This window comes from Poecile atricapillus, chromosome 7 (assembly GCF_030490865.1).
Source record: "Poecile atricapillus isolate bPoeAtr1 chromosome 7, bPoeAtr1.hap1, whole genome shotgun sequence".
Taxonomy (NCBI): Eukaryota; Metazoa; Chordata; class Aves; order Passeriformes; family Paridae; genus Poecile; species Poecile atricapillus.
In genome coordinates, this window is record NC_081255.1 from 25,089,090 (window position 1) to 25,113,084 (window position 23,995).

The 23,995-nt window shown below is 40.0% G+C and overlaps 1 protein-coding gene across 8 annotated transcripts in view; it reads left to right on the plus strand.

Annotated features, from left to right (window-relative positions):
• Nucleotides 1–23,995, plus strand: part of MAST2 (microtubule associated serine/threonine kinase 2) — a 188,364-nt gene that overhangs the window by 72,719 nt on the left and 91,650 nt on the right. For 4 of the 8 annotated variants that reach the window (XM_058842384.1, XM_058842385.1, XM_058842388.1 and 1 more), the window contains one exon: nt 8,626–8,657. In XM_058842384.1, the coding sequence (XP_058698367.1) occupies nt 8,626–8,657 (32 nt within the window). Of the gene's footprint in view, nt 1–98; nt 121–8,625; nt 8,658–16,344; nt 16,378–17,176; nt 17,384–23,995 lie in introns of those variants that run through there. The other 4 variants (XM_058842383.1, XM_058842386.1, XM_058842382.1 and 1 more) reach the window with 3 other exon arrangements.

The following is a 23,995-nucleotide window of genomic DNA, read 5'->3' on the forward strand; positions in this document are numbered from 1 at the left end:
AACACTTTACAGCTGGGGAGTTGGTGGGAAACCAGCCTGACAGACTTTGGGCTGGTGGGAGAGACCTGCTGCTGACATTAACACTGAACTGACCACGTGCCTTTTGTTGCTTCAACTATGGTATTGAAGAATGTCCAATTAATTTTAATATACCAATGTATTTCAATATAATTTTGGGGGCAACCTTTGTTTTTTGTTCATGATGTGTATTAACAGTGCAGTGAATGGATACAAGCTGATGAGCCAGGCCTGGAGTTTTCATGAGATCCTCATTGTTTTATATAATTTTTGTGTAGGATAAACCAGAAAGGTTCTGAACTCATCAAAATTTTGTTGGGCTTGGTTATTCAGTTTTAAGGGATATTTAAAGAGATTTATGAATTAAATTGGTTGTCAGGTAGCCTTGATGACAGTTATTTTGTCTAGAAACAGCCTTTTAAGGAGTAGATGTGTGTATAGTAGAAACGTTGACTGACTTAATCATAGATTAATATTAGTATGAGCCTACAAGGGAGAGAATAAAACTGGATTTGTTTATTTGTAATGCTCTTGGCATTTTTAGCAGCTGTGACTGTTTCCTTGTGACCATTGCATGCCCAGTCTTGAAGGAATTTTTGGTGCAAGTCAAGACAGAGTAATTTTAAGAGCGGTTTCTAACAATAGCATTACAGCTGCAGTCCTGTACGGCTCCGAGATGAGACTCTTTCCTGCATTTTCTAAAATTTTGCAGAATGTGACCTTTTGACTTAAATTTCTGAAACTGGCGCCGTCTGGCAAAATGAAAGAGAATTCTGAACAGTTGCTCCCATTATTTGGGATGACTGTTGGGTGCTGGGCAGGCTCTTTCACACATCAGGAATCTGCTTCATGGCCTTGTAAAACTAGAATTAAGTAATGAGAAAGATTAATGAGCTGTCTAAGCTGTGTGCTTTATTACCCTCAGTATTCCTTCGCCTTTAGGCTAATTTGTGCAAAAGTATATAAGTAAGATTTGGAGCATTTATTATTGGTGTTATTTCTCAGGTTTTAATGTATAACCTTTTATTTACAGAGGACTACCGTATGTATTGCTTTTTATTTTGTTCCTACACACACACACACACACACACATTTTGGGTTACTGCTATTGTTTAATTCGGGGGAAAAGTTACCATAATGGTCTTCTGGAGCTACTGCTGTTGCAATTTATGGATTGTCTGTTAGGAGGGTAAATTCATAGTTTTTCTTCTGCCCTGCTGTTTTTTTCTATGCTTCTGTACCACATCTAGGAATCTGGGTTGCAAAATTCAAGCTGTAATATTTAAATTTACTTTTTCCTGCTAGTGAAATGACGCCTTAAAAACATTGTGTCTTATGTGCTCTGTAACATTTAAAAGTAAGTTTGGCAAGTGTACTTGAAGAGGGCTGCTCCTGTGGTTGGTTTTATTTTTTTAGACTTGAGGAAAACAATAAAGTTAATAGTAAATTAGTTTGCTGATGTCTAAGGGTTGAACAGCTGAGTTACTGTAGCCCTGTTATTGTGACCAGGGTTCTTAGAGGTTGTCTTAATTTTTAGAAACCACTCTCTGTTTAACCACAGCTGAAAAGCTTGGGATCGAATATAAAACTAGAAATTGTCTTTACTATGGGAAGAAAGAGACTTCTGCTTGACTGAGGGCATGAAATCAGAGTGACCCTGTGCTGCTGGTCCTGAGAAACAGAGATGGGAATGAATCCTGTGGAGGAAATGAGAGTTGGAGGACTGCAAGTCACTCATTGCTCCCGCTGGTGAGGGATGTGTGGTGCCACCCTGCCCCGGGCTGTGAGTGCCCACTGAGCTGTGGCAGCTGTGGAAAAGCTCTGCCTTTTCCTGGGGCTGGGCAGCTCTCCCTTCATCCCTTGGGAATGTGGTTTGCATCCATTGTTTTTACTGTCATTTGCCACTCTAAGCCATGACGTGTGGTTTCAGTCCCGTTTGTTGCCATGTGCAGTGGCCCATGCTGTGCACTGTGTAATGTTGTATTTTGGGCTGGAAAACATGATGTAATGTACAAAATATGGAGTAGACTCTCCAGCTTACTAAAATACACATATATATAATATATATGCACATGGGAGTGGGCACTGAAAATATTCTGAGGAAGGTGTGAATTCTTGCCTGTTTTGAGATATATTCTGGAATTATTTTACGTCAAGTAGCCAGAATCCATAATCTTATGGAAAGCCCTGAGGTTAAGTGATAAGAAAGGTTAGTGGGAAGCTTCTGGTCAAATATATTCTTGACAGGTTAATGCACAGATGTGACCTGGATCCTTAGATTTGCTTACCAAGGGATGAGTTTCTGTTGCCCAGTCAGAAGGGCTGGTGCGGGGGAAGGAAAAATAATTTGCTGTGTTTGAGAATTTTTCTTAAAGTTTAAAGGGCTTTTAGCTTTATTTCCTTCTGCAGTAACTCTAATTTGAAATAAATCCAAAGGCTTTTTATTTTGCTGACTAGTAGGGGATTTCTAAGCTGAAGAGAAAAGAAGGACTGGAAGATCTAAAAGCATGAAATGCATCATTGGCTGATTCGTGACCTGTGGGTCGAAAGACTGATATATACTTAATGTTTAGAGAAATAGGGTTGCCTGTTAGTTAAAGAGCTGAGGGTTTTTTCCCCATTTGGTTTTATATGTTAGAGTAGTTGCAAATGGCATTTTTATGTCATGCAACTTCTGTTGAGGTAGAAAATTAATCAAAACAATAAATTTTATTTTGCTTTGAACTTGTAGAATGTTTAGGGTAGCACTGGGTGAACAGATACACTGTTGACTATTCTGATGTCACACGCATTTTTCTGGAGGATGTGGCACTTTGCCACCATGAAGGTGAAATTTCTTAGCAGGGGGTGGGTCCAGGCAGTTTGGCTGGTACTGGGAATATGGGGAGATGCCCTGGGACTAAGCTGTCCATGGCATTTCAGAATTTGTGTGATGGCAGGCATAAATTCAGTAGAGTGCGGAGAAAGGTCTGGGAATTAAATCCGTGTCCTCTGAATATTTTGAATGGTATTGGCAAGAGTCTGGGTATTCGTTTTCTGTATTTTAAGTATCTCTGTAGCTAAGCAGATGATCTAACACTATGATCCTGAATTTAGTTTCTAAAAAGTCAGTAAATTATAGAAAATATCTGCAGCATATTCCATAGATTCATCTGACCTTCAGTACAGATACGGTTTTAGTGTTGCTGTTTAAAATTCTTCACTGATGAGTTTGGGAAACAAGTTCAGATGTAATCATTTCTAGACAGAGAAATTGAGAAGTGCTGTTTTTAATAACCATTTACAGTGATATGGTGAAAAGAAGGAAATTATTTTTTCTGACAGATTATGATAGGAGAAAGAAAAGCTTAGCATGGGGTGGTTTTTTTTTTTTTTCTTAATCACCATGAAAAATTCTTTCCCGTTAATCTGATGGATGGATTACGGTTTGTCCTTGCACGGCCAGGTTGTAGTTTCCATCAGAATTGGAGATTCCAACCCTCATTATATCATTTCTGTAATGCAAATGGTTATGTATAGAAGGAGATTTAATTAATCCCCTGCTGGTTGGTAGTATACCCTAAAGCAAACATAGTCAGCAAAGGAAAAAAAATTAAAACAAGAGTGCATGGTACCAGGTCACTGACTGTCAGTGGAATTTCATCATCTGTGAAATATTAACTTATTAACTGAAATGTATTTGCTCTTATAGCTGTAAAAATATTTGTCTATTGTCCCAACTGGTATGATAGTGAGCTACCTTGCAAGGGAGCCAAGGTCAAAAGCAATCTCAGGAATCATGCTGTCTGCTCTGGCAAAAATATGGAACATCCTGTGTGGTGATGGTTCTCATTTTAATTTGCAAAGACTCCATTTAAGCTGCCATCAGTGCAGGCTCCAGCATCCAACTTTGCCTGTGGGTCTGTGCCATATGCGCAGATACATATTCAAGGACAAATTGCAAGACTGAGAGAAAGTGACAAATTTGAGTGATGGGTTCCTGTTTTTTCGCACTTTTATAACATCACGTATCTGCCGGAACGATGTGGGTTGTATTGTAGGTCAATGAACAAATAGATTTCCAGACTTTATTTCCGCTCCATATTGTGTGCACACACCTATGTAAAAAGCCAGCGCTCTTCCTGCTGCCTGAAACATTCCTGTTTTCAGATGCAGTTTCTGTATATAAAAAACCACAATTGAATGAATTTTTCAGTATCTCTGTACTGAACAATGTATTTTGCAAGCAGCCAAATGATCTTTAAAATGGCTGGTATTTTTTATCTTTCAGCCTCCTTGCTGCCTGTAAAATGAGGATTGAGTCCTTTTGTGAAACCTCTTCTGTAGCATGATATGGTGTCCAACTGATTTTATAGCCTTATGATTGAGGTGATGAACTTAAGATAAAAGGAAATATAAGGAACTCTTTTGAAGGCAGTTATTTGAATCAGCTTTTTATAAATTCCGTGATGCTGAATTTCTTTCCCAAGGTTCCTTTTCAACTGCTTGTCTGAAAATCTGCTGCTTCTTTTGTCATGTAGAGATCAAGTTGCATGTTTAATAATTATGCCTTGAAATGTGGAACTGGTACAAAAAATTAACTTCCAGAACAGTCTGTTCCTGTCATTTGGGTACTGCAAGATTTAATATACTCCTTATTTTTTTGGATCTGTGAAAGTACTTCTTTATTTCCACTATTGAAAGTTCTTTGTGAATAATGTGCACCAATATTTTAAAATGTTCTTATGCTATTTAGCACTTCATATAAATCAAATATAAATGTAAGCCACTGTTTTGAGAGTTATATTATTGACCTAGAGAGCAGGTGGCATGGAGGCTGGCTGGAGTAATAATGGTAATATAAATATAGCTACTGGCAGCACAAGTGCTCAGGGAGGCAGATGTGCTGTCAGAAGGGGCAGTTTGGAATCTTGCAGGTTCATGTGTTGTTCTCATCAGAAGGGTGGTCTTTAATGAAAAATGTCCTTCAGGATAAACTAGCATATTGAAAGGATTACAGCTGCACCCTGTAAATATTGTTTCAGACCAAGTAGTCACTGCTCAGCACTCTTTTATTAGTTATCTCACCTCTTAAAATGTGATTTATTTTTTCGGGATACATGGACATGTAATGCCAAACTCCTTTGTGGTATGGGTGGAAACCAGTTAAATCATACCACCTACCTCATAATTTACTAACTAAAAGATTTAATCTTTATTATAAACGATACTATATATGATTCTGAGTAGACTTTAACCTTTATAGGGTGCTTGTGACATGCTTTTGGACTTTCCTCTTACATTTTTCATAATTACTGAATGACAGTTTCTGTAGTGCTACTTCATACATTTCAAATCACCCTGTCATTATAAGATACAAACTCTCAGTTGGTCCCATTGCACACACTGAGGTGTTCAGCTGTCTTAAGACCCAGCTGAGTCTCGACCCTGTGAGTGTATCCCCATCTCTGGGAGGTGTTTTCATTGTCCACTTGATCCCCTGGAGGTCTGCAGTGTTCTCCTGGCAGTGAGCATCCTCAAATAGGAAATAGCTCAGCAGCTGTTTGCAGTCTGCTCCCTCCTTCTTTCCATCTCCAGGCATTTTCTCTCTGGGATGTAACTTCTTCACACACAAACTCCCTGGTGATTTAGGAAAAGCAAATCTCATAATTACACTGCTCGGGGTTGTGTAATGTCCAGCTCTGGTGCTTTTGCCTTGGCCCCAGTGTTCATGGTCTGTTTTGGAGGATTATAGGGGCTGTTACCAGCTCTGGAGAGGCAGAAAAGGGCACAGAGCTGGGAGGGTGCATTGTCATTTCTCCAGAGGACAGGGGATGTGCTGCAGAGGCCAGGACTTGGTGGGCTGTGTGGCTGGAAGGGTTTGTGAAGGGGATTTTAAGACTAGCATGAAATGAGGCATAGTGGAACAACAGGTACAAAAATTGATTGTTTTGATTGTGCTCTTTGTTGTCACGACCACAGTGGTATTAAATGTGAACTACTGCCTATTGATTCCTCAGCTGCACTGTGTTTGTCAAGGTGGAGGTGCAGAATGAAGACAATTCCTACATGGATAGGATAATATTTCAATTGCATTGAGATGTCATCTGCTAGGACTTTGTTCCTTCCTTATTTGGAAACTCGGTTTCCAAGGGATGCTTTCAGGAACAAAGCCCCAGGCAGTCTTCCTCCTAACCTTGCATGCATTTAATCCTGAATTACCTACATTACAGGAGGTATTAAAGGTCATATTGTTCAAGTAAAGCAAGCGTTCTGTAAAGGAAAGGATTTGTCCATTCCTGTTCCTGGACCGTGTTTCTTGTGATCTATGTCTGGTAATTACAAGTCACAATTACCAGAGCTGTGCTGCTGCAAGGGAGTGTTCTCTCTTTAAATGACTTTTCAGCTCTAATGACTAGAGCAAAGCTTGTAAAAATGAACCCTGGAAGTTCAAAAACTAGAAGGTAGTTAGAGAGAATTAAAGGTCACTGCTTTTTCATCCAGTACTGTGAAATTCCAGAGCTTTATACATACATTCTAAAAATTTCTGGGGCTTACTGTGTTGGAATAAATAGAAATATGTCATTTGAATAGAAAAAATGCCTTCTGCCAAGAGGTGCCATCTTAAAAAAGCATAAATTAAATACAGCTGCTCATATGATGAAAGAGATTTATATGCATGTCTAAGTAATACACTATCCACAGAAGCAGAGCAACATATAATATTATATCTTACCTGGTTTTTTATTCATTTGCAGTACAAAAAGCTGTCTTTGCTAACTAAGCTTCACAGTTGGAAACGAATTCTTTCTAACAAATGAGAGTGGAAGAAGTACCTTTTTTAGAATATAAACCACACAACCTGTTATAGATGCTAGTGATTTATTATCTTACGCACTTGAAGTGTTTTGATTAGATCTTGACAAGTTTGTCTGACGACAGGAATTTATTTCTTGATGCTGTAAGCTGTCAGCCTTGCGATAATTCACACATGGAATTTGCTCAGTACTGTTAAACTCTAATGAAATTTCAAATTATGGAGAACTCATACTTGAAAAGAATGATAGCATGTAAGAGTTATTTATTTAATTATTAGTTGTTAGTGGCTGTAACTTTTTGGTTTATATGAAAAACTTTAAGCCAAATCCCATGTATTACTGATTAGACCAGTCACTGCCTGTCAGTGACATTGTTAGTCATGTCAGTCAGCACAAACACTGTAGCTAAAGATGGAAAAGAGACTATATTACCAATGTTATGGATTTGATTTTTTTTCCTATTGATTTTTTTTTTTCTTCAATATTCAGTGAAAACACAGATTTCTTATTTATTTATTTATTTCTTAGAGGGGACGAGAAACACATCCCGTAGATCAGTACCCTGACATCCAGTTGGTATTGGCCGTGCTGCTGCTTGCTGGGCTCAGCCGAAGGGAAGCAGCCGGGGACGAGCACAGCCCGTGCCGATGTTTTAAGGATAAAACCCCCAGAATCGGGACTGGGGCGGCGGCCGCGGCTGCCACCTGGCGGTGCCCGGCGGGAGCGCAGCCGGGCGGGGCCGGGCACTGCGGAGCCGGGAGTGGGCAGTGCCGGGGGTGGGCAGTGCCGGGGGATGCTCCGTGTCCAGCCCGGGCAGTGCCGGGGATGTGCAGTGCCGGGGTGGGCAGAGCCGGGGGTGGGCAGTGCCGGGGGATGCTCCGTGTCCAGCCCGGGCAGTGCCGGGGATGGGCAGTGCCGGGGGATGCTCCGTGTCCAGCCCGGGCAGTGCCGGGGGTGGGCAGTGCCGGGGGATGCTCCGTGTCCAGCCCGGGCAGTGCCGGGGTGGGCAGTGCCGGGGTGGGCAGAGCCGGGGGTGGGCAGTGCCGGGGGATGCTCCGTGTCCAGCCCGGGCGGTGCCGGGGGAATGCTCCGTGTCCAGCCCGGGCAGTGCCGGGGGATGCTCCGTGTCCAGCCCGGGCGGTGCCGGGGGATGCTCCGTGTCCAGCCCGGGCAGTGCCGGCGGTTGCCCCCGGGCTATCGACTGCAGTAAAAACCGCAAAATCCCCCGTCTGTCTTTGCTTGTGCTGCTGAAACACAAAATGCTGCTGAGAAGTGGAAGTTGTGTTTGGCCTCGAGGTTTTGTGATAATACATAGCACAACTAATGTGTATGTTTTTTAAAAAAAAAAGCAACACCCCAAATCACCCCCAAAATCCACTCTATGGCATTAATTCTTCCTTTTGGTGAGAGTGTGAGTCCATACTGCAGCAGCTGCAGGCACACCACGTTCCACACTTCTCAAAGTGGTTCGGTCTGATGCTGATGAGGTATGTAGGACAGAATTAATTACTGCCTTATCCATGCTCAGGCTTGAACTTCAAAGTTATGTTTGCTCTGTTGAGTGCTTATGATTTTTTGACTCCAAAGGCAATGATTGTTTAGGCAAAATGAGCAACTTTTGTACCCCAGACTGTGCATTGTAAATGTGCAGCAGCAAAGCTGTGCAGTTCTGCACTGAGCATGCGCTGGAAAATGGCCAGCTCGTCATTCATTCCACCTCAGTCATTTATTGATAAATAAATTAGTAATATATAATAAAGAGTAAAATTAACTCAAACTTTTCATTCTTTTTTTTTCTTTTTTTTTCCAGAAAGAGCTCAGTCTCCCCAGAAGAGGAAGCTTGTAAGTATAATTATTCTTTATTCATCCCTTGGTTTGTTTTGAACGTATATAACTGTTCAGTTGTGGAAGTAATTTAGATGGGCAGATGCTCTGTTTTTTCTCTTCAGCATTTTCAAGAATCTGTCATGGGCTTGGAAAGAGCTATCTTGGATTTCTCTGAGACTGAAGCCTCTATTCATTTCCTTAAGTGTAGCAGGAAAAGCAGTGGTAGTGTAAGCTTACTTCTAATTACCAGCTTGAGCTGATCCTGATCTGGAAGTAGCTGTGGTGTTGAGTGTTGCCACCCTGGCATCGCTGAGGTGACTCCAGAGGAGTCACTCATTATTTATGCAATATAGACAACTTTGATCACTGCTCTTCAAACAGTCTGTTGACAGAAGTCTAAGCACACAGCTTCTGAGCCACACAGGTCAGGTTTTGGTGGAGCAGGCAGCCTCATAGAGGTATCTCAATAAAGTAGTATATGTCAGGAAAAGTAGGCTTTTAAAACTGTGATGTAAACAAACAGCAAAAATTTTTAAATGCATTATGATGCTTAAAGAATTTTAGCAAACTAACTTGTGTTTCAGTGGTATTATATGAGCTTAGCTTCTGCTATGCTTACAGATTTATGGTGGAAGAAATTGCATTATTGATTGCATTATATAAAAGAGAAAGCTTTTGTACTGCCTACTAATGCATTATGATTTAAAATTGTTTCCCAAAGCTTGTAGACTACAGACATGAAGCTCACAAAAGCTTATAACCTTTCTTCCTCAGGTTTCTGGTTCTAATGAGAAATTATTTTCAGTCTTTCAGTGTAAGCTATCCCCTTTGTATAAGAAACAGTGTTTGGAAAATGCTGTGTAGAGCTAGTGATTCAGTGTTGAACAATACAGAGGATCAAAAGGTCTTTTTTTAAAAGTAGGGCATGACCAGACCTTTTTGTTTAGTTCATATGACAGTGATAAACCAATCAGGGAGTTATTTAAAGAACATGAAGCACTGACTGATTTTGGGTTTTTTTAACCAGTATGCCTCAAAGGCTGGCTTAACGCGATTTGAGAGATTTCTTAGACAGGTGGTGTTCATCATTTGAAGATTATGAAGGTTCTTTGATCAGATAGTGGAGCAGTGAGTTACCAGTAAGTTTTTTGTTTAATGTAACTTAGATATTTTTGCACAAAACTTTCGGAATTGAAATTGAGGATGCCAGAGATATTCCAGCTCATTCCAGCATGGAGGTGGGTATGACACAAGACTGTTTATATACTTTTATTTGAGGTATCTGAGATACAAATGAAGAGCTTCAGATGTGTAGTGTTTTAATTACTGGTAACTAAACCGAATGACTGAGTATTTTATTTCTGTATTACTTAACTCCTGCAATTTTCATTACTTCACTTTAGTTTTCTTCTACAAGTGAGTGCCTTTTAAGCTGTCACTATGTGAAGAAATTTAGCAACCTGTGTCAAGAAGATCCAGGCCATAAATTTTAAGCACAAGGTTGCAGCTATTAGTGAGACTAACAATCTATGAAGAACTGAAATGTGTTAGTTGCCTGTGTTATCTACCTGGTTATTTGATTGTAGTTTCTGGAATTACAGATTCTATAGTCAAGTACCAAGTGTAGTCCAAAACCAGATGATGTCTTGTTGTTTGAGAAGTTTTAGCTGTTCATGAAGTCAACAGTGCCTTGTGGCTGATGCAGAGCTGTGTTGATGCTGTACTATGAAGTGTACAGGCTGACTGCAAAGGCTCTTGCTGAGTTGATCTGCATGATTTTGCATATCCCAATATCAGAGTGCTTACTTGATGCAAAAAAAAAAAAAATCCTCTTAGATTTTGAATTAGAAATGAGAGAAATTTATATCAAGGGAATAATTAAAATAGATGTGTGTAATATAAGGTAAAAATATACATATAATATGTATAAATTTGTTCAAGCATTCTGTCAAAAAGGGTGGCATCACAATTGTAGGCAGTTCTCAGTTCTTCTGGAGGCTTTTCCTCTGAATCAACAGTGAACCTCATAAGCAAAAGTAAATTCCAAAAATAAAATCTAATGTGGAAAGCTGCTGTTGTGCTGTGGCTGATGAGCAGGGATAGTCATGGATGTAGCCATGTCCTGATTAATTGACTGTCAGTCACTGACTTTTGTTCACCGACAGAAGCAGAAGCAGGAATGGACAGGAGGATGAAGTACCTGGCTTGGAGCCAGAAACCCTCAAGAGGTGCATCCATTTTCTGCACAAACTCCAGCCTTTGTAGCAGTTCAGTAGCAATTGAATTAGATACAAAAATCAGCCATTCAGCATTTTTTTGTGTGCTAGTCTGGAGGTTGGGGCACACTTCAGTAAAAAATCATATTTGGGGAGGCAGTAATTATTTCCAGCCTGCCAGAAACAGAATGAGGACTTGACAATTGCTGCTGGTTTGATGATTGCTTTGCTAGATTGTTGAGTTAGAAAGGTTTTAGCCTGTGGATCAGCTTGGGTATTTGTCATTGCTGAATGGAAAAGTAGGAGCCATTCCTGACAATGCTTCTAACTTTTCCTTTGTTTGACTCTCAGTACTTCATATTTCCTGGGTTGGTGTGGATAATCTCTATTTTATTGCAGGAACTGATTATAAGCAGGGACAACAAGAGTTGCTGTGCTTATTTGTGCTAATGAAATGGAGTGGAGTTACATGTCTCACTGTTTTGTCAGGGGAACATGAGAAATTTTGTCACCTAAAGAAGCCTGTGTTGGCTTGGATGGGAGCTGAAGAGAATGAGTGGTGGGATGGAGCCTGTGAAATCTGTTGATGAGTGTTGATGACTGTTTCCATATTAGGAAGGAAACACAGGCACACTGTAAAGGATGGCTTTACTCTTGGGTATCTTGCAATCCTAATTTTGAAATAATCAGCACAGAGTGAGCAGACATGTAAAACAGATGGGGGAATTGTATGCAGGGTGACATTAAGAGAAATGCCTGATAATTTAGATACCATTTTGTTGTTAATGTGCTTAAAGTGTTTGTGTTTCTATAGGGGGTTATGTTTAATGCACTAAAGGAGAAGATACTCAGCTGAGTTGTAGGCTGCTAAGAGACTGAGTAGTTAGAGAACAGGAGTAAGTAGTTACATTTTGTCTCTGGTGTGGTTCAATAATCAGAGTTCAAAGTTTTCCTTTAATGAATTATGCATATAAATGTATTGGTTATGTTTTTCCCCATGCTTTGTTCACAAAAGAAATAATTACCATTCATGAATATTTTCTTTAGTTTCAAATAGCGAATGTGGAGCAATAGACTCAAACTTTGATCTCCAGCCTATTAGTTGAAGTGATTTAATTATTTTCAGCCATTATCCTGTTCTGTTCTCTGAGCAGAGATTGGTTTTTGTATTGTTGGCTGCAGCTTTCACATGGGTTTGATGTGCACCTGCACGTGAATCACAGCAGAGACTTGAAAAGACAAAGGTGGGGACTTTGCAGCAGGAGCATCCCTTGGTGAAACATCTCCGAGTGTTATGTGTTTAAAAGCAGTTCAGCACCCAGAAGATGAAGCAGCAAACTGCATTTCATTGTGGCTGCAGGATGCCCTGTAAGCCTGGAGCTCACTATTGCTTCTGCTTGCCTCCTTGGCTGAGCATTAAATCCAGTTGGGGCTGCCCTTGAGCCATCTGGTTTCTTGTTCAGTACCCCAGTAATAATAAATTAATAACAAATTCACTTCTTTATAGCATGAACCTTATTGACCTGTTCAGGCTTTTTAGTGAAAAATGTGGGTTTATATTTTAAATCATCATGGTTTCTACGGCAGGGTTCATGGTTTGTGTTGCTGTAATTTTTGTGTCATCTAAATGTAAAATTTTCTAAAAAAAATATATGGCTTTCCCATATTATATCCAAATTTGAAAAGATTAATCTCCTCAGCAAACTAAATTTGCTAAACCAGTTTCTAACTTTAGCTATAAGTTGTTTATTCATATATCAACCACCTGTATAAAATATACTTTAAAAGGCTGTATACAAATGGAAAAAGAAAATGGAGGCATAAGAAACATGACAAAATAGTTTTAATCCAGAATATAGCCAGTAAAAATACACATTTATATGAACCAAGTATTGCAGATTGTTGTTTTGATGGTGATTGGTGCTGGTAAAGAGTGGTATTTACCTGAAGTTTTTATGTCTATCTCTGAAATATGGTAAGCAACATAAAAGTGTTTGCTGAAGACGTGTGCAAGCCTTTTATGGTTGTCTTTATTCCTTCTAATCACTTTTTAAGGCAGCTGATGTCCCCTGTGGGAGTTGTTTTCTCTCATTCTCTCCCTCCTTCTCTGCACTACCATTCCACTTTAAACCTCTGAAGGTTCTTCCTTTTTGCTGCCCTCAACATTTCTGAGGGGGTTTCATTAAACAAGTCTTCATCATAATTTGTTAAACTTACCCCCAGCTTCTTGGCAGTAAAATAACACAAAACACACCAAGGAATTTCTTTGGGGGGACGTGCTGAACTACTTGTATTCTTTTGAATGTTTAGACCTTGGAGACAGTAAGAAGTTTGATGGCAGGAAAGAAAATTTCTGGCCTTTAGTGGTTTTCGTCTTTGTGCTGCCGTGCTCAGGTGCTGTGGGAATTTCCTCTGTATCTGCAGAGAAATGGAGTATATAATTCAGTTTCTGCTCGTCTTGGCGGGTGAGTGTTTCTGCTGGTGATGGATCGATGCTGTTTCCCTGCCAGGAGCAAGTGCCACTGTCCCAAGAGTGGGAAAGCCAAAGTGCAGGAAGTGGATGAAAAATGGTTCTGAAAAGGAGTAGGGATTTTTGCTGCTTTTGCACTCTGTTCTGATTTGGATCTGGAAATAAAGTAAGAAATAATGCCTCCAGTCATTGCATTCTGCTTGTGGTGCCTTACATAGATGGGGAGAGAAAGCTGCACTCTTCTGACCAACCCATCCTTCTCTGAGCTTGTAGAAACAGCTCACAAGCAGTAGGTCAGAAATAACCTGCTGCTCTTAAGTTGATCTATGGGGCTGGTTCTGGAGGTGGAACATGCAGAATTATTCTTGTGGGGCTCCACACCAGTGCTGCTATTCCTGTATTAGATTTTAAAAATAATTTGAAAGCATTATTTCTTTAAAAGAAATGATTTGGTGAATCAGGAGTATTTTAGTGTTACGTATAGACTGTAATCTCAGAGACAAAGAATTTATGGAGGTTTTCATGAAGGATTTAAAAGTGGAAAAAGTATTTTGTGCAGTTTTCATTGTCAAGTTTCCACTACTTAATCCAGGCTCTCATTTAATAGGTACAATAGAATTATATGTAGCATACCAAATTTGTACTTTTTGTTGCTTGCTGTGCTGTCTTTCTCCAGAGGCACAGTGTGGGGGGCAGGAGCATTGGTTGTATAAGGACCAGCCACCCTGGCCCTTCCTCCTCAGCCTGGCACTCTGTTTTCCTAATTGCTGAGAGGTTGGGATTTTTTACTGAGGGTCTGAAGGTTGGAGTTGTCACCTGGAATTTGATTCGCTTGCTGAATACTTGTGATTGGCAGCCTAAATACAGCCTTTAGTACTTTGAATCCTAATAAACACACATACACACACACACACACACACACACATATATATATATATGGAAACTTCTTGGGAGAAAGGAAAAAAAACATTCTTACAAACACAAATTAAAAAAAATGTTGGACATCGTTTGGGGCAGTTTTGTTAATAGCACAAAATGGATTTTGAGCTGGTTGAAGTTGCTGTTTGCAAGCAGAAGTGTGAAGGGAACATTTCCTCCTGGTGAAGGTGTTCCCCCTTCCTCCCCTGCAGCATCCGGCTCCCCAGGCTGCTGGGAGCGCCGCCGCTCTGTTCTCGGTGCTGGAATCCATGAAGTTTGTGTCTGGAGCACAGCTTAGGAGTTAGGGGAAGATGTTTTATGTAGCTGAGGGGATTGATTTCTGCCCGAGGGCCGGTTCACGTGTCCAGGGGGCCGGGAGCAGCTGCTCCCCGCACGCCGCTGAGCGCTCCGCCAGGCTTTGGGTGCGAGCGCTGCCTGTGCTCCATCGGCCCGGGAGCTTCCCGGCTGTCACAGCCCGGACAGAATCCTTTGGCGTCTGCCATCGCCGCCCTTGGCTTTCTGCTCTCCCTTCGGCTTGCTGAGGGAGCCGCTCCTGCTCCTGGCAGCCCCGGAGCTGGTGGCTGACTTGTGGCAGGAGCGCTGCTGGGACAGGTCAGGCTCTGTGTCCTGGGCTTGTCGGCACCTTCCCTTCCTTCTGCTGGGCTCCCTTTCCTTTCGCCGGATGCTGTGAATAGGCTCGCAGAAGATTTTTTTAATCTGAATTTTTATTTTTTTAAAATTTTTATAAATAATTAGGTTTTTGACATGAGCTGTGTGGTTAATCTGGACCATTACTGAACTCCCGAGGTCTCTCTGACACTGGGGGTGTATGAAGAGCTTGGAATTGCACTGATTGTTCTGTGCTCTGCGTTGGAGTGATAACAGTGGCCTCTCCTTCCCAGCTCTAAGCCTCTTATGCTGGGAAGAGGCATATCAGTGTATCAGCACAATGATGAAGCGGAGGAAACAGAGGCTTGGAGCCCCATCTCTGCGGATCCAGTAAGGACTGTTGTGAAAAATAAATTGCACTTAATCATTTTAAATTGAAGCTAAGAGGAGAAAACCGGCCAGAATTTTCTGTGGCTGATAGACATCGCTTTGATTTGTTAGAACTTTCCTTATCTGTTACGCTTATTTGGCTGTACACAAAATTTCTTTTTGGAAACTTTAACATTTGACTTTTGTTGAGTATTAACCATGAAGTATAGCCAAAAAAAAAGCGATGTTTTTAGCTGGGATACATTGTGGTTAGGTTTTGTCCCAAGCATTAGTGTATTAAAACTGAATGTTTGTAACTCTATCTTTCTAGTTTGATCATTCTTTAGATTTAAAAAGCACTTTTAATAATCTGTCAGAAAGCTGTCAAAGTGTTAAAATCTTCAGAAACCTTTGCTGCCTTTCCTATCTTCTAGAATTAAGAATGTTACTGAAAACTTCTAGATTTGAAGCAAGAAGTCTTAACTTACATTGTCGCATGTATTTCTACAAATGGAATTTTAACAAGCATTTCCTTTTTAATGCTTGTGTCCTTTATAAATGCTTTGAAATCTACTAATTGAAACCTCTATTTATGATGTTCATAATTATATTTATTATTTCTATTAGGTAAATTCCAGGAAATTGTATATTTAATACTGTGTTCATAAGTAGAGGAGGTGAAAAGAATCTGTTGTGTAGTCAGAGGAGGGAGGAGCAGGGTAAGAGGCAGGCTTAACCTTTTCTGTCTGCAGACTGTAAAGCTCATCAGCTGTTTAAGCAGAGATTGCTGGTGGAGAGGATTTCCAGTATGTAAAGGTTGCTTTACTGATAAGTATTTGAATTAATCAGGAAATTTAAAGCTAGGAACATAGGCAAACATGCTTGACTTCAGGACTCTAAGTGTAAAATATCTGAATTCTAAACAAAACTGGAGCCTGCCTCAAATTGCCATTTTTCCCACTTTTGTGTTTAAAGTATGGTAAATAGAAACCTTTTTTCAGCCCTTGGTCAACAATCAACGTTACAGGTGTAAGAATACAGTGGCACTAATTTGTATTCTAACACATAAGCACACTTTGTAATACCAATAATTCTAAGTTAACTTTTACTTTATTTCTAGTGAAGGACATCTCATCGTGTATAGTTCACTAAAGTAGGTGTTAGATCCTCTGCTCTGTGTTTATGTCCAAGTCTGTTTGCAGCTTTTTGAAAAGCAGCTACTTTGAGACCTTTTCTGTGCCCTGTGTGAATACAAATGTGCCTTGGCTGCTGACCCTGCAAAAGCAGGGTAGTTCACAGAGCTGAGCACAGAGCTGGGCATCAGCACCCTCAGCTGCAATCCTGATGCTACCATGGATGTGCTGTGCCCGTCACTTAACCTCTTCGTGCCTCAGTTTCCCCACTGCTAAAATCAGAATAAAGCCATTTTGCAGTGCTGCTTTCGGGCTTAATGAGTTGTTGCTCTAAAACAACTGCCACTGCTAAATGTTGTTTTCTAGTTAATGGTTTGTGTAATTCATATTTTCACAGTTGTGTGTTTCGGTTAATGCCACAGCCGTGGCTCCCAAATTGTGAAGGCAGTGATAGAAATGGTCTGTGTTTGCTGCTGGTGCCATTATCAGTTTGTTCTTTTTTCTCAGTTAAACATTTTGTATTAGAGATTGACAATGGTGTGTATTCCAGAAAGCCTGGAAATCACTGCAAGAAAGGATTTGGATAATTCCAGATTGGAGGATTTTTGTAGTGGAAAATAACATTGAATAGATATTGAATTGACTGAAAAATACATTTTGGTTTGGATGATAATGGAAAGGAATGACTTTTGACCACTTAGTTTATTGCATTTGTTTAGAAGATATAATTTGTATTTTGGAATTATCTTTTTTCTTTATTGAAACAGAAGATGTGATATTGACCCTGATTTTTTCTTTTCTGCTGTGGTACCTTGTCAGAATCTCCTCTTCTTTGTTCTCCCACTGCCGAGGAAATGATGTTCATCAGCACATGTTCTCTCCTACATCTGCTCCAGGTCTGCAGCATCTTAAATTCCCATTTAGTGCTGACTGTGCACTTGTCACTTCTCCTCTAGTATTTTACCTGAACTCAAAAGCCCAGAGCAATCCATCTAGTCCGTGCTACAGCCATCCTTTTCAGTGGAGGTAAGGAGAGGTACCAACTAGGAATTTCTAACAGTTTGCTGTTGGCATAACCATCTGTGAACTTAACAGCTTTACAGTTCAAGAGAATAACATCTAACAGAAGGAAACAGCTTCTTAGTCACAACTTACTTCCAGCCATTTAGTGTTCAAGTTGATGTTGTGTATTGGGACAATTTTTTTGTAGTTTTTGTGTAGGCCCTAAGTAAGGAAGAAGATAAATTGGGTTAAGGAATGGAAACCTGTCTGGTGGTGTGTGCATGCCTGTTCCTAGTGGTACCTTGTGCAGCTTGTACTGTGCAGCAGAGGAGCCCCCACAGAAATGTCTGGTGTCAGGAAAATCAGCTTAAAAATAAAACAGTGGGGTGTTTAAAAACCCCTGTCTAAGAAGTGGGTCTGTGCTAAATATTGCACCCTCTTCTATTCCCTGGAAATCCACTCTGCTTTCTTACAGAGGCTGGGAGGCTGAAGTCCCCAAGCACAGGGTATACAAAGGATAAGGAGTAGAATCAAGCCTGCTAACAACAGTGAGTGAAGGATACAACAGTTTCTAAAGCAAAAATAGCCCAGACCAGCTCAGTTTATATTAAAGCACTTAACAGCTCAAGTGATACATTTTCCCTTCAGGATTAGCTCTTGCTCCTCATTGTGCTCATGTGGGACAAGCACAGCCATCACTGCCCCAGTGGAAACCTTCAGCTTCTTCACCAAGAGGAAATGTCACCAGCTCTCAGGGGGACAGCCCAGGCAAAGGCTCACACACGCTGGAGATCTTTGCATGTGCAGTTATGAAACCAGAGCTCACTGGTACCTACTTAAAACTTGAGCCAATTTAGCACCAGAGGGTTGGTTTTGAAGTTCACATGCTGCAGGGTGGATGTGGCTGGTCAAATTTCAGTTACTCATCAGGTGGTAATGCAATAGCCCCTGAATCTAGATGTTATTTCAGAGGGAGGTTGGTCTTGCTGGCCAGATCTGGTAGGACTGACCAGAAAATGTGAAGTTGAACTATTTTAGGCTGCTGCCCCTCTAATGCAGAGTAAAGTATATGACATCTGTTGAGTGGAAATCAGGTTGTCAGCAGAGGAAAGGAACGTTGCATGTGTCTGTCCTCACTGTGCATGGCCATGGGGAGAGGCTTGCCCAGCATCTGCTGCTTTCCCTGCACGTTGGGCAGCAATTGGTGACAAGTCTTAATAAGTTGCTCACTTTGGCAGCGCTTGGGGGAAATGAAGGGCAGCGATTGCAGAGCAGTCTCCTAACATTTCAATGTCATGGCCATCAGTCTCATTTTAAATGAATTTTTATTATTTAAAGGCTGGTATTGGGTAATGTTCCTTTAAACAAGGGTGATTAGACTGGATTAAATGCTGTTTAGCCTTGGGGCTAATTAACAGACTGGTAAGTGGCAATTAAATATCAAGATTGGATTATTGTTAATGTCAATTGAGAACTGTTCTTTTTGGAGATGAGATCTGATGATTATTGATTATTTTCAAAATCTTTTTTGGTACTTACCGCTTTTTCTTCCTCTGAGAAGCCATCAATTTTCAGGGTTCTGACATGGGTCAGTGAGTAATTTTCTCTTTAAGAACAGTTCATATAAAAGTCTTAATAGCAAGCTTTATTCCACTGTTACTATGGACTCCTTGATAATAATATTTTTCACATATGGGGACCTTCCAATCATGTGCTCTTTAAATACTGAATGGTTGATGATTCACAGATACATGGTTTTGTGTAAGAGCTTAGGTCGGCTATAATAAGTTTTTATTTTTGTCGTTGTTGCTTTCACCTGTGCAGCTCTTGATCCTGTTTTATCCTGTTGTCCTTCTTTGTTGTAGTTCTGTTTACTTGGTTACGGTGCCAGTGATAGCCATTCCTGCTTGCTTAGAGCAAAGGTCCATCTTGGCAAGTTACCACTGTCATTGATCTACTCAGCTTAACACCTCAGGTTAGCCAGGCAGTGATTCATTTCCATGGCTATGCAGGGAACTGCTGGAAAATGTAACAAGAAAAACTTGTGCCTTCATGTTAAATCTTCCCCACTTTTTATCTTTGGTGCATTGCATTTGCAAGACTTTGAACAGATTTTCCCTTCTTCCTGTATTTCGTGGTGCCATTGATAATTTTATGTTGACAGGTGAAAAACTGTTGGTGCATCTGATGTCAAGACAGATGGCTTGGAAGTTCATGGCTTCTGAAAGAATTAATCTAATTAAGATGGAAAATATTTCATACATAACATTTGAACAAATGAAAATAATGTAAACCTTGCTTAAAAGATTAAAAGGAAATGTGGTTTGATTACAATAAAAACAAATTGGTAACAGGTGGAATAAGACTGCTGTAGTTGATGGAAATGTGGGTTGCAAATAAGGTCATGCATCTTTAGGAAGAAAAGAGAATTATATCCAGAATTAAACAAGTGCTGATTCTTGTCTTTGGGAATCTGGCTCTCTACTCTTCTGGGGGTAACAGGAAAGTCAAATTACTGAAGAAGAAAATGAGGCCATGTTTCACAGCTGGTCCTCTTTATGAGCTGGCAAATCTGTGTGCACCCATATTAGTCCTTTAATTTAACCAAAATATGAATTTACAGAGTTTTCTTATCTCAAGTTGTTTAAGAGATGTCATGAGTTGATTGTTCTAACTTGGAAGTGATGAACCGTGAGATTAAAGGAGAGTGCAATTACCCCTGTTTGAGAAAATGTTACATTCTGTGTAACACCCTCAGTAAGATATAAAACATTTTGAGTAATTCTAGAAACAGTTTAATTTGTTTGTGATAAAAAGGATGAAACTGTCCAGGTACTCTTTTTCTGGCATCTCTCAGTGCTGCAGCTGAGGTAAAGTCTCAGTGGAAATGTTCTTCAATTTTCTAACAAACCAAGGGAAGAGTTGGCTTCAGTTGGATCCTTGAAGGGGCATTTTCTTGTGCTATTTCAATTTCATGAATTCATGCCAGTTGTGGAACATGTTCTTATAGGGATGTATGGTGGAGGTTATTTTTATAGGAATGTTTTCCCTTGGAAATTCTAGCTTTAATGAAGTCTATTGGAAATAGCTATTAAATTTTTTTATAGCTTTGCAGAATAGTTTAATAGAATTTTTTCCTAGCCTGTACAAAATCTGGTCACCATTTGTGGATGTGATGGTGACCAGACCCTTGCTGTCTTGTTTAAGTAAAACAAAATGGGAAACCTAATGTTGCTCCAAAATAGTCTTTAAGCACACTACATAATTACTTGATCAGTGTGTAATTACAATGTTATGAGTTTTATATAATTAGGATTTTATGGACATCTGTGATATAATTTAAGAATATATTAATTTATTTACATAAGGAACCTATTCTAGGAAACAAGCCTTTAATCAATAACTGTGGTAAGTAACAAGAATATATTATACATGGGCATTCAGCAAATGTCCTGGAGGGCTGCCTGCCTTTATTCAAAGCCTTTTTTGTACAAGCTGTTGCAATGGATGAGGGGAGGCCTATATTTAGAGCTATGGCTTGTTTGGGTATATGAGTGAGGTTGGGTGGGCTGTGTCCTGGGCGAGTCTGCTCCATTGCAATGAATCCAGTGGGCTTTCCAGGTTTGCAGGGCACTGCTCAGCCCTCACCAAAGGGTGGGGATGGGGACATCCACCTTCTCGGAATGGGTCTCCTGTTAGACAGTGGCTCTTTATTTTGTGTATGAGGATTGCTGCTGCAGATGCAGAGATCCCTTCCATAGCATAAAGATGTATTCTTGGCACACACATCCCCAGATCACCTGAGGTTTGGGTTTTGAAAACTGCATACATTTTACAACATCAGGGCTGTAGCTGTAAAAAGAAGTTCCTTATTTTTAAAGAAGATCAAAAACATTTCCGAATTCAGACTTGATAAGTTTGTTTTTATTTTGAAATACCTCAAGGCTTATCAGAAGTTATTGATGGTTTCCTATCTTTGCTTAAATTTTACTTAGTGTAAAGTCATTTAATATGATACAGGTTTTAAACTTCGTATTTGACAAAGGTTGGAGGATTAATGAAGAGGCCTATATTCAGTTTGAATGACATTTGGAAATTGTTCTGGTTTTGCAGTGTTATCCTCCTGGTTTAGTGCTTGATTTGGTACAGGTTCTGCTTTCTTAAATGTGCTAAATAATTGGTCAGAGTTGACTGCAAGACAGCATAATGTCACTTTTGGAAAGAGTGTAGATCAGCAATTCAAGAATAATGAGAAACAGAGGAACTTTGTGGATATATCATTATGCATAATGTGAAATGATGAATTTTGAGTAGGTAAGCTTTTGGCAACTGAATTCTAATCTATATCTCACATCGAATGAATGAGTTTCCCAGAATTAATTTCTTTTTTAATGGAAATTTTTCTCTTTATTTCTCTTCCTTTGTACTGGTTATTATTCTTGGGAATAATTTTTCCCATCTAAGAAACTATATGGGGGGACACACTGGTGATACTTGAAATGTGAAAGGTTCAGATAACTTCCTGTGTATCCTGGGCTGATGGGAAACTGTTTACTTTAATATAGTTGAGAATATTGAGGCATGGTGGCCTGAACGGTATAATTTTTTCATGTGGAGGTATTATGCAAATGCAAAAATCCCGGCATCCTGCCTGGAGCTGCAGTAGCAGAAGAGTTAAACCCTGGAGTTTGGAGCCTGAGGTGTGAATTCTTGTCTCCTTCCAGGCTCACCATTTGGCTGCCCTCCATGGGACCAGTTGTAAATCATAACCTGGTGGTTTGACCTGGGAAATTGGAGGCTCCCAGAGGGGAGCTTGTACTTGTGACTTTAGAAGTTGGAAAGCTTTACTGTTTGTTGGCCATTTCACCTATAAACCATATAAGGTTATGGTTCATAACTGGTTTTTCTATATAATCATGTTTAAAGGCTGTGATCTGCTGGTGCACCTGTGTATGAGCTGACTCATTTACTATCCCTGCACTGTTCAGAGTTTGGGATAGTTGGGACAAGTCAGCAACTTCTAGGGAGGAATGAAGAGCTCAGAAAGTTCTTAAGAGGCTGTAGTAACTATTGAAGCCTTTTTTTCCTGTCCTTATCCTCAAATAACAGTGAGTTCTTCAAACGACAGTGGTGTGCTCAGTTCTGTATAAAATTTTTCCTTCCAAGTAGTCTCTCCTTCAAAGAATTTTTGATCTTGAATACAGATACAGGAACAACCAGCGCACTTAAAGATTCCTGGCAAGGGAATAGTTCTGAGAAAGAAATAAAATTCTTAACCGGAGAGTCATGTATTTATTATTGTTGATAGACAGTGCCATGCATTTCCCAAGATTTGTTTTTAATTGGACTATGAGGCAACCAGGGGCTATTTTTAGTTTTAATTTGGAAAATCAGTGAGTGTGCAAAGAGGCCTGTTAATGTCCTGTGCTGAAGCATGGTAGAGATGTACTAACAGTGAGTGGCTGGTGTCACCTTCATGGCCTGGAGCTGGGGGAAACAGAGGTTATTTTACACAGCTGTGTGTGTCAGCCCAGGACTGTTCCTGCCCATGAGCAGCATGTTCCTTTCCAATGTGTATCCTTAAGAAATTGCTTTTTGAAGACAGTTTTGTTACAGTTTTAATTTAGTTAGATAAATCATTCAGTGGATCAATATTAACCTGAAAGCTTAAGGAAGGATGTTAAGAAGGAAAGAGGACCTGGGGATAACTTTTCACCAATTTTTGGAATCCCATTTCAGCTATGTCTCACTATCCTGAGCTATGGTGAACTTTTTGTCTCAAATTTATGCTCTTGTTTGAATATTCATAACTACCATGCCAGAGGGCCTGCAGAGCTTCATCTGCTGTAAATGGACCCACTCATGCTCTCTTTTCTACAGGCTGCCTCTGTGCTCCCTTTTCTTCAGTATCTCTCTTCCTGTTTTTGTTCATTCATCTCAAATATGCTTCTTTTAGTGCTCTACGTTCTCTCTTCCCCTCATTTATCTCCTGAAATTTTGCTACTTTGGCTAGTTGTTATTATTCTGTCATTCAATCCCTTGTGTGGTACTTGAGAGCATAATCTTCTAACCTAGTTTACATTACACTGTCATTATGAATTATTAATGTTCTAAAATAAAATCTTCAAACCGTAATCTTTGCTGTGGTGAAAGAGCTCTGTGTGCTTTTGTTTCCTTCCTGTTCTCCCTGTCCTTTCCTTTCTTCAGACCTTTAGGTCTTTAGAGCAGGGATGTTATTGATCCAGCCGTCTGGGAAAGACTCGCTGTGCACTGGGAATTGCATTGTCACATCTCTGGGCTGAGATGGGCATTTATTTATATAAACACTAAAAAAGCTGGTTTTGGAAGGAATTCTTTTGATTCTTATCAAAGACATGCTGCACAAGTAGAAGTGATAATGTATGTTTGGGTTATAGCTTGCCTGAGAAGGTGAATATTATTTTTTGTACTCTTTATTACATTTTTGTTTTTGTTCCTGAGATTCTCATTTTTATTTGTGAGCAGATGAGAAGTTTAAAGCAGCAGAACAGGTCAAGTTCTAATTCTCAGCAAATTCATAGGGCAAAATTTTCCACTGAAAGAAATCTGGTAAAAGTCCCTACTAGCTTTCCTCCTCACTTCATTTTAGTGCAACCG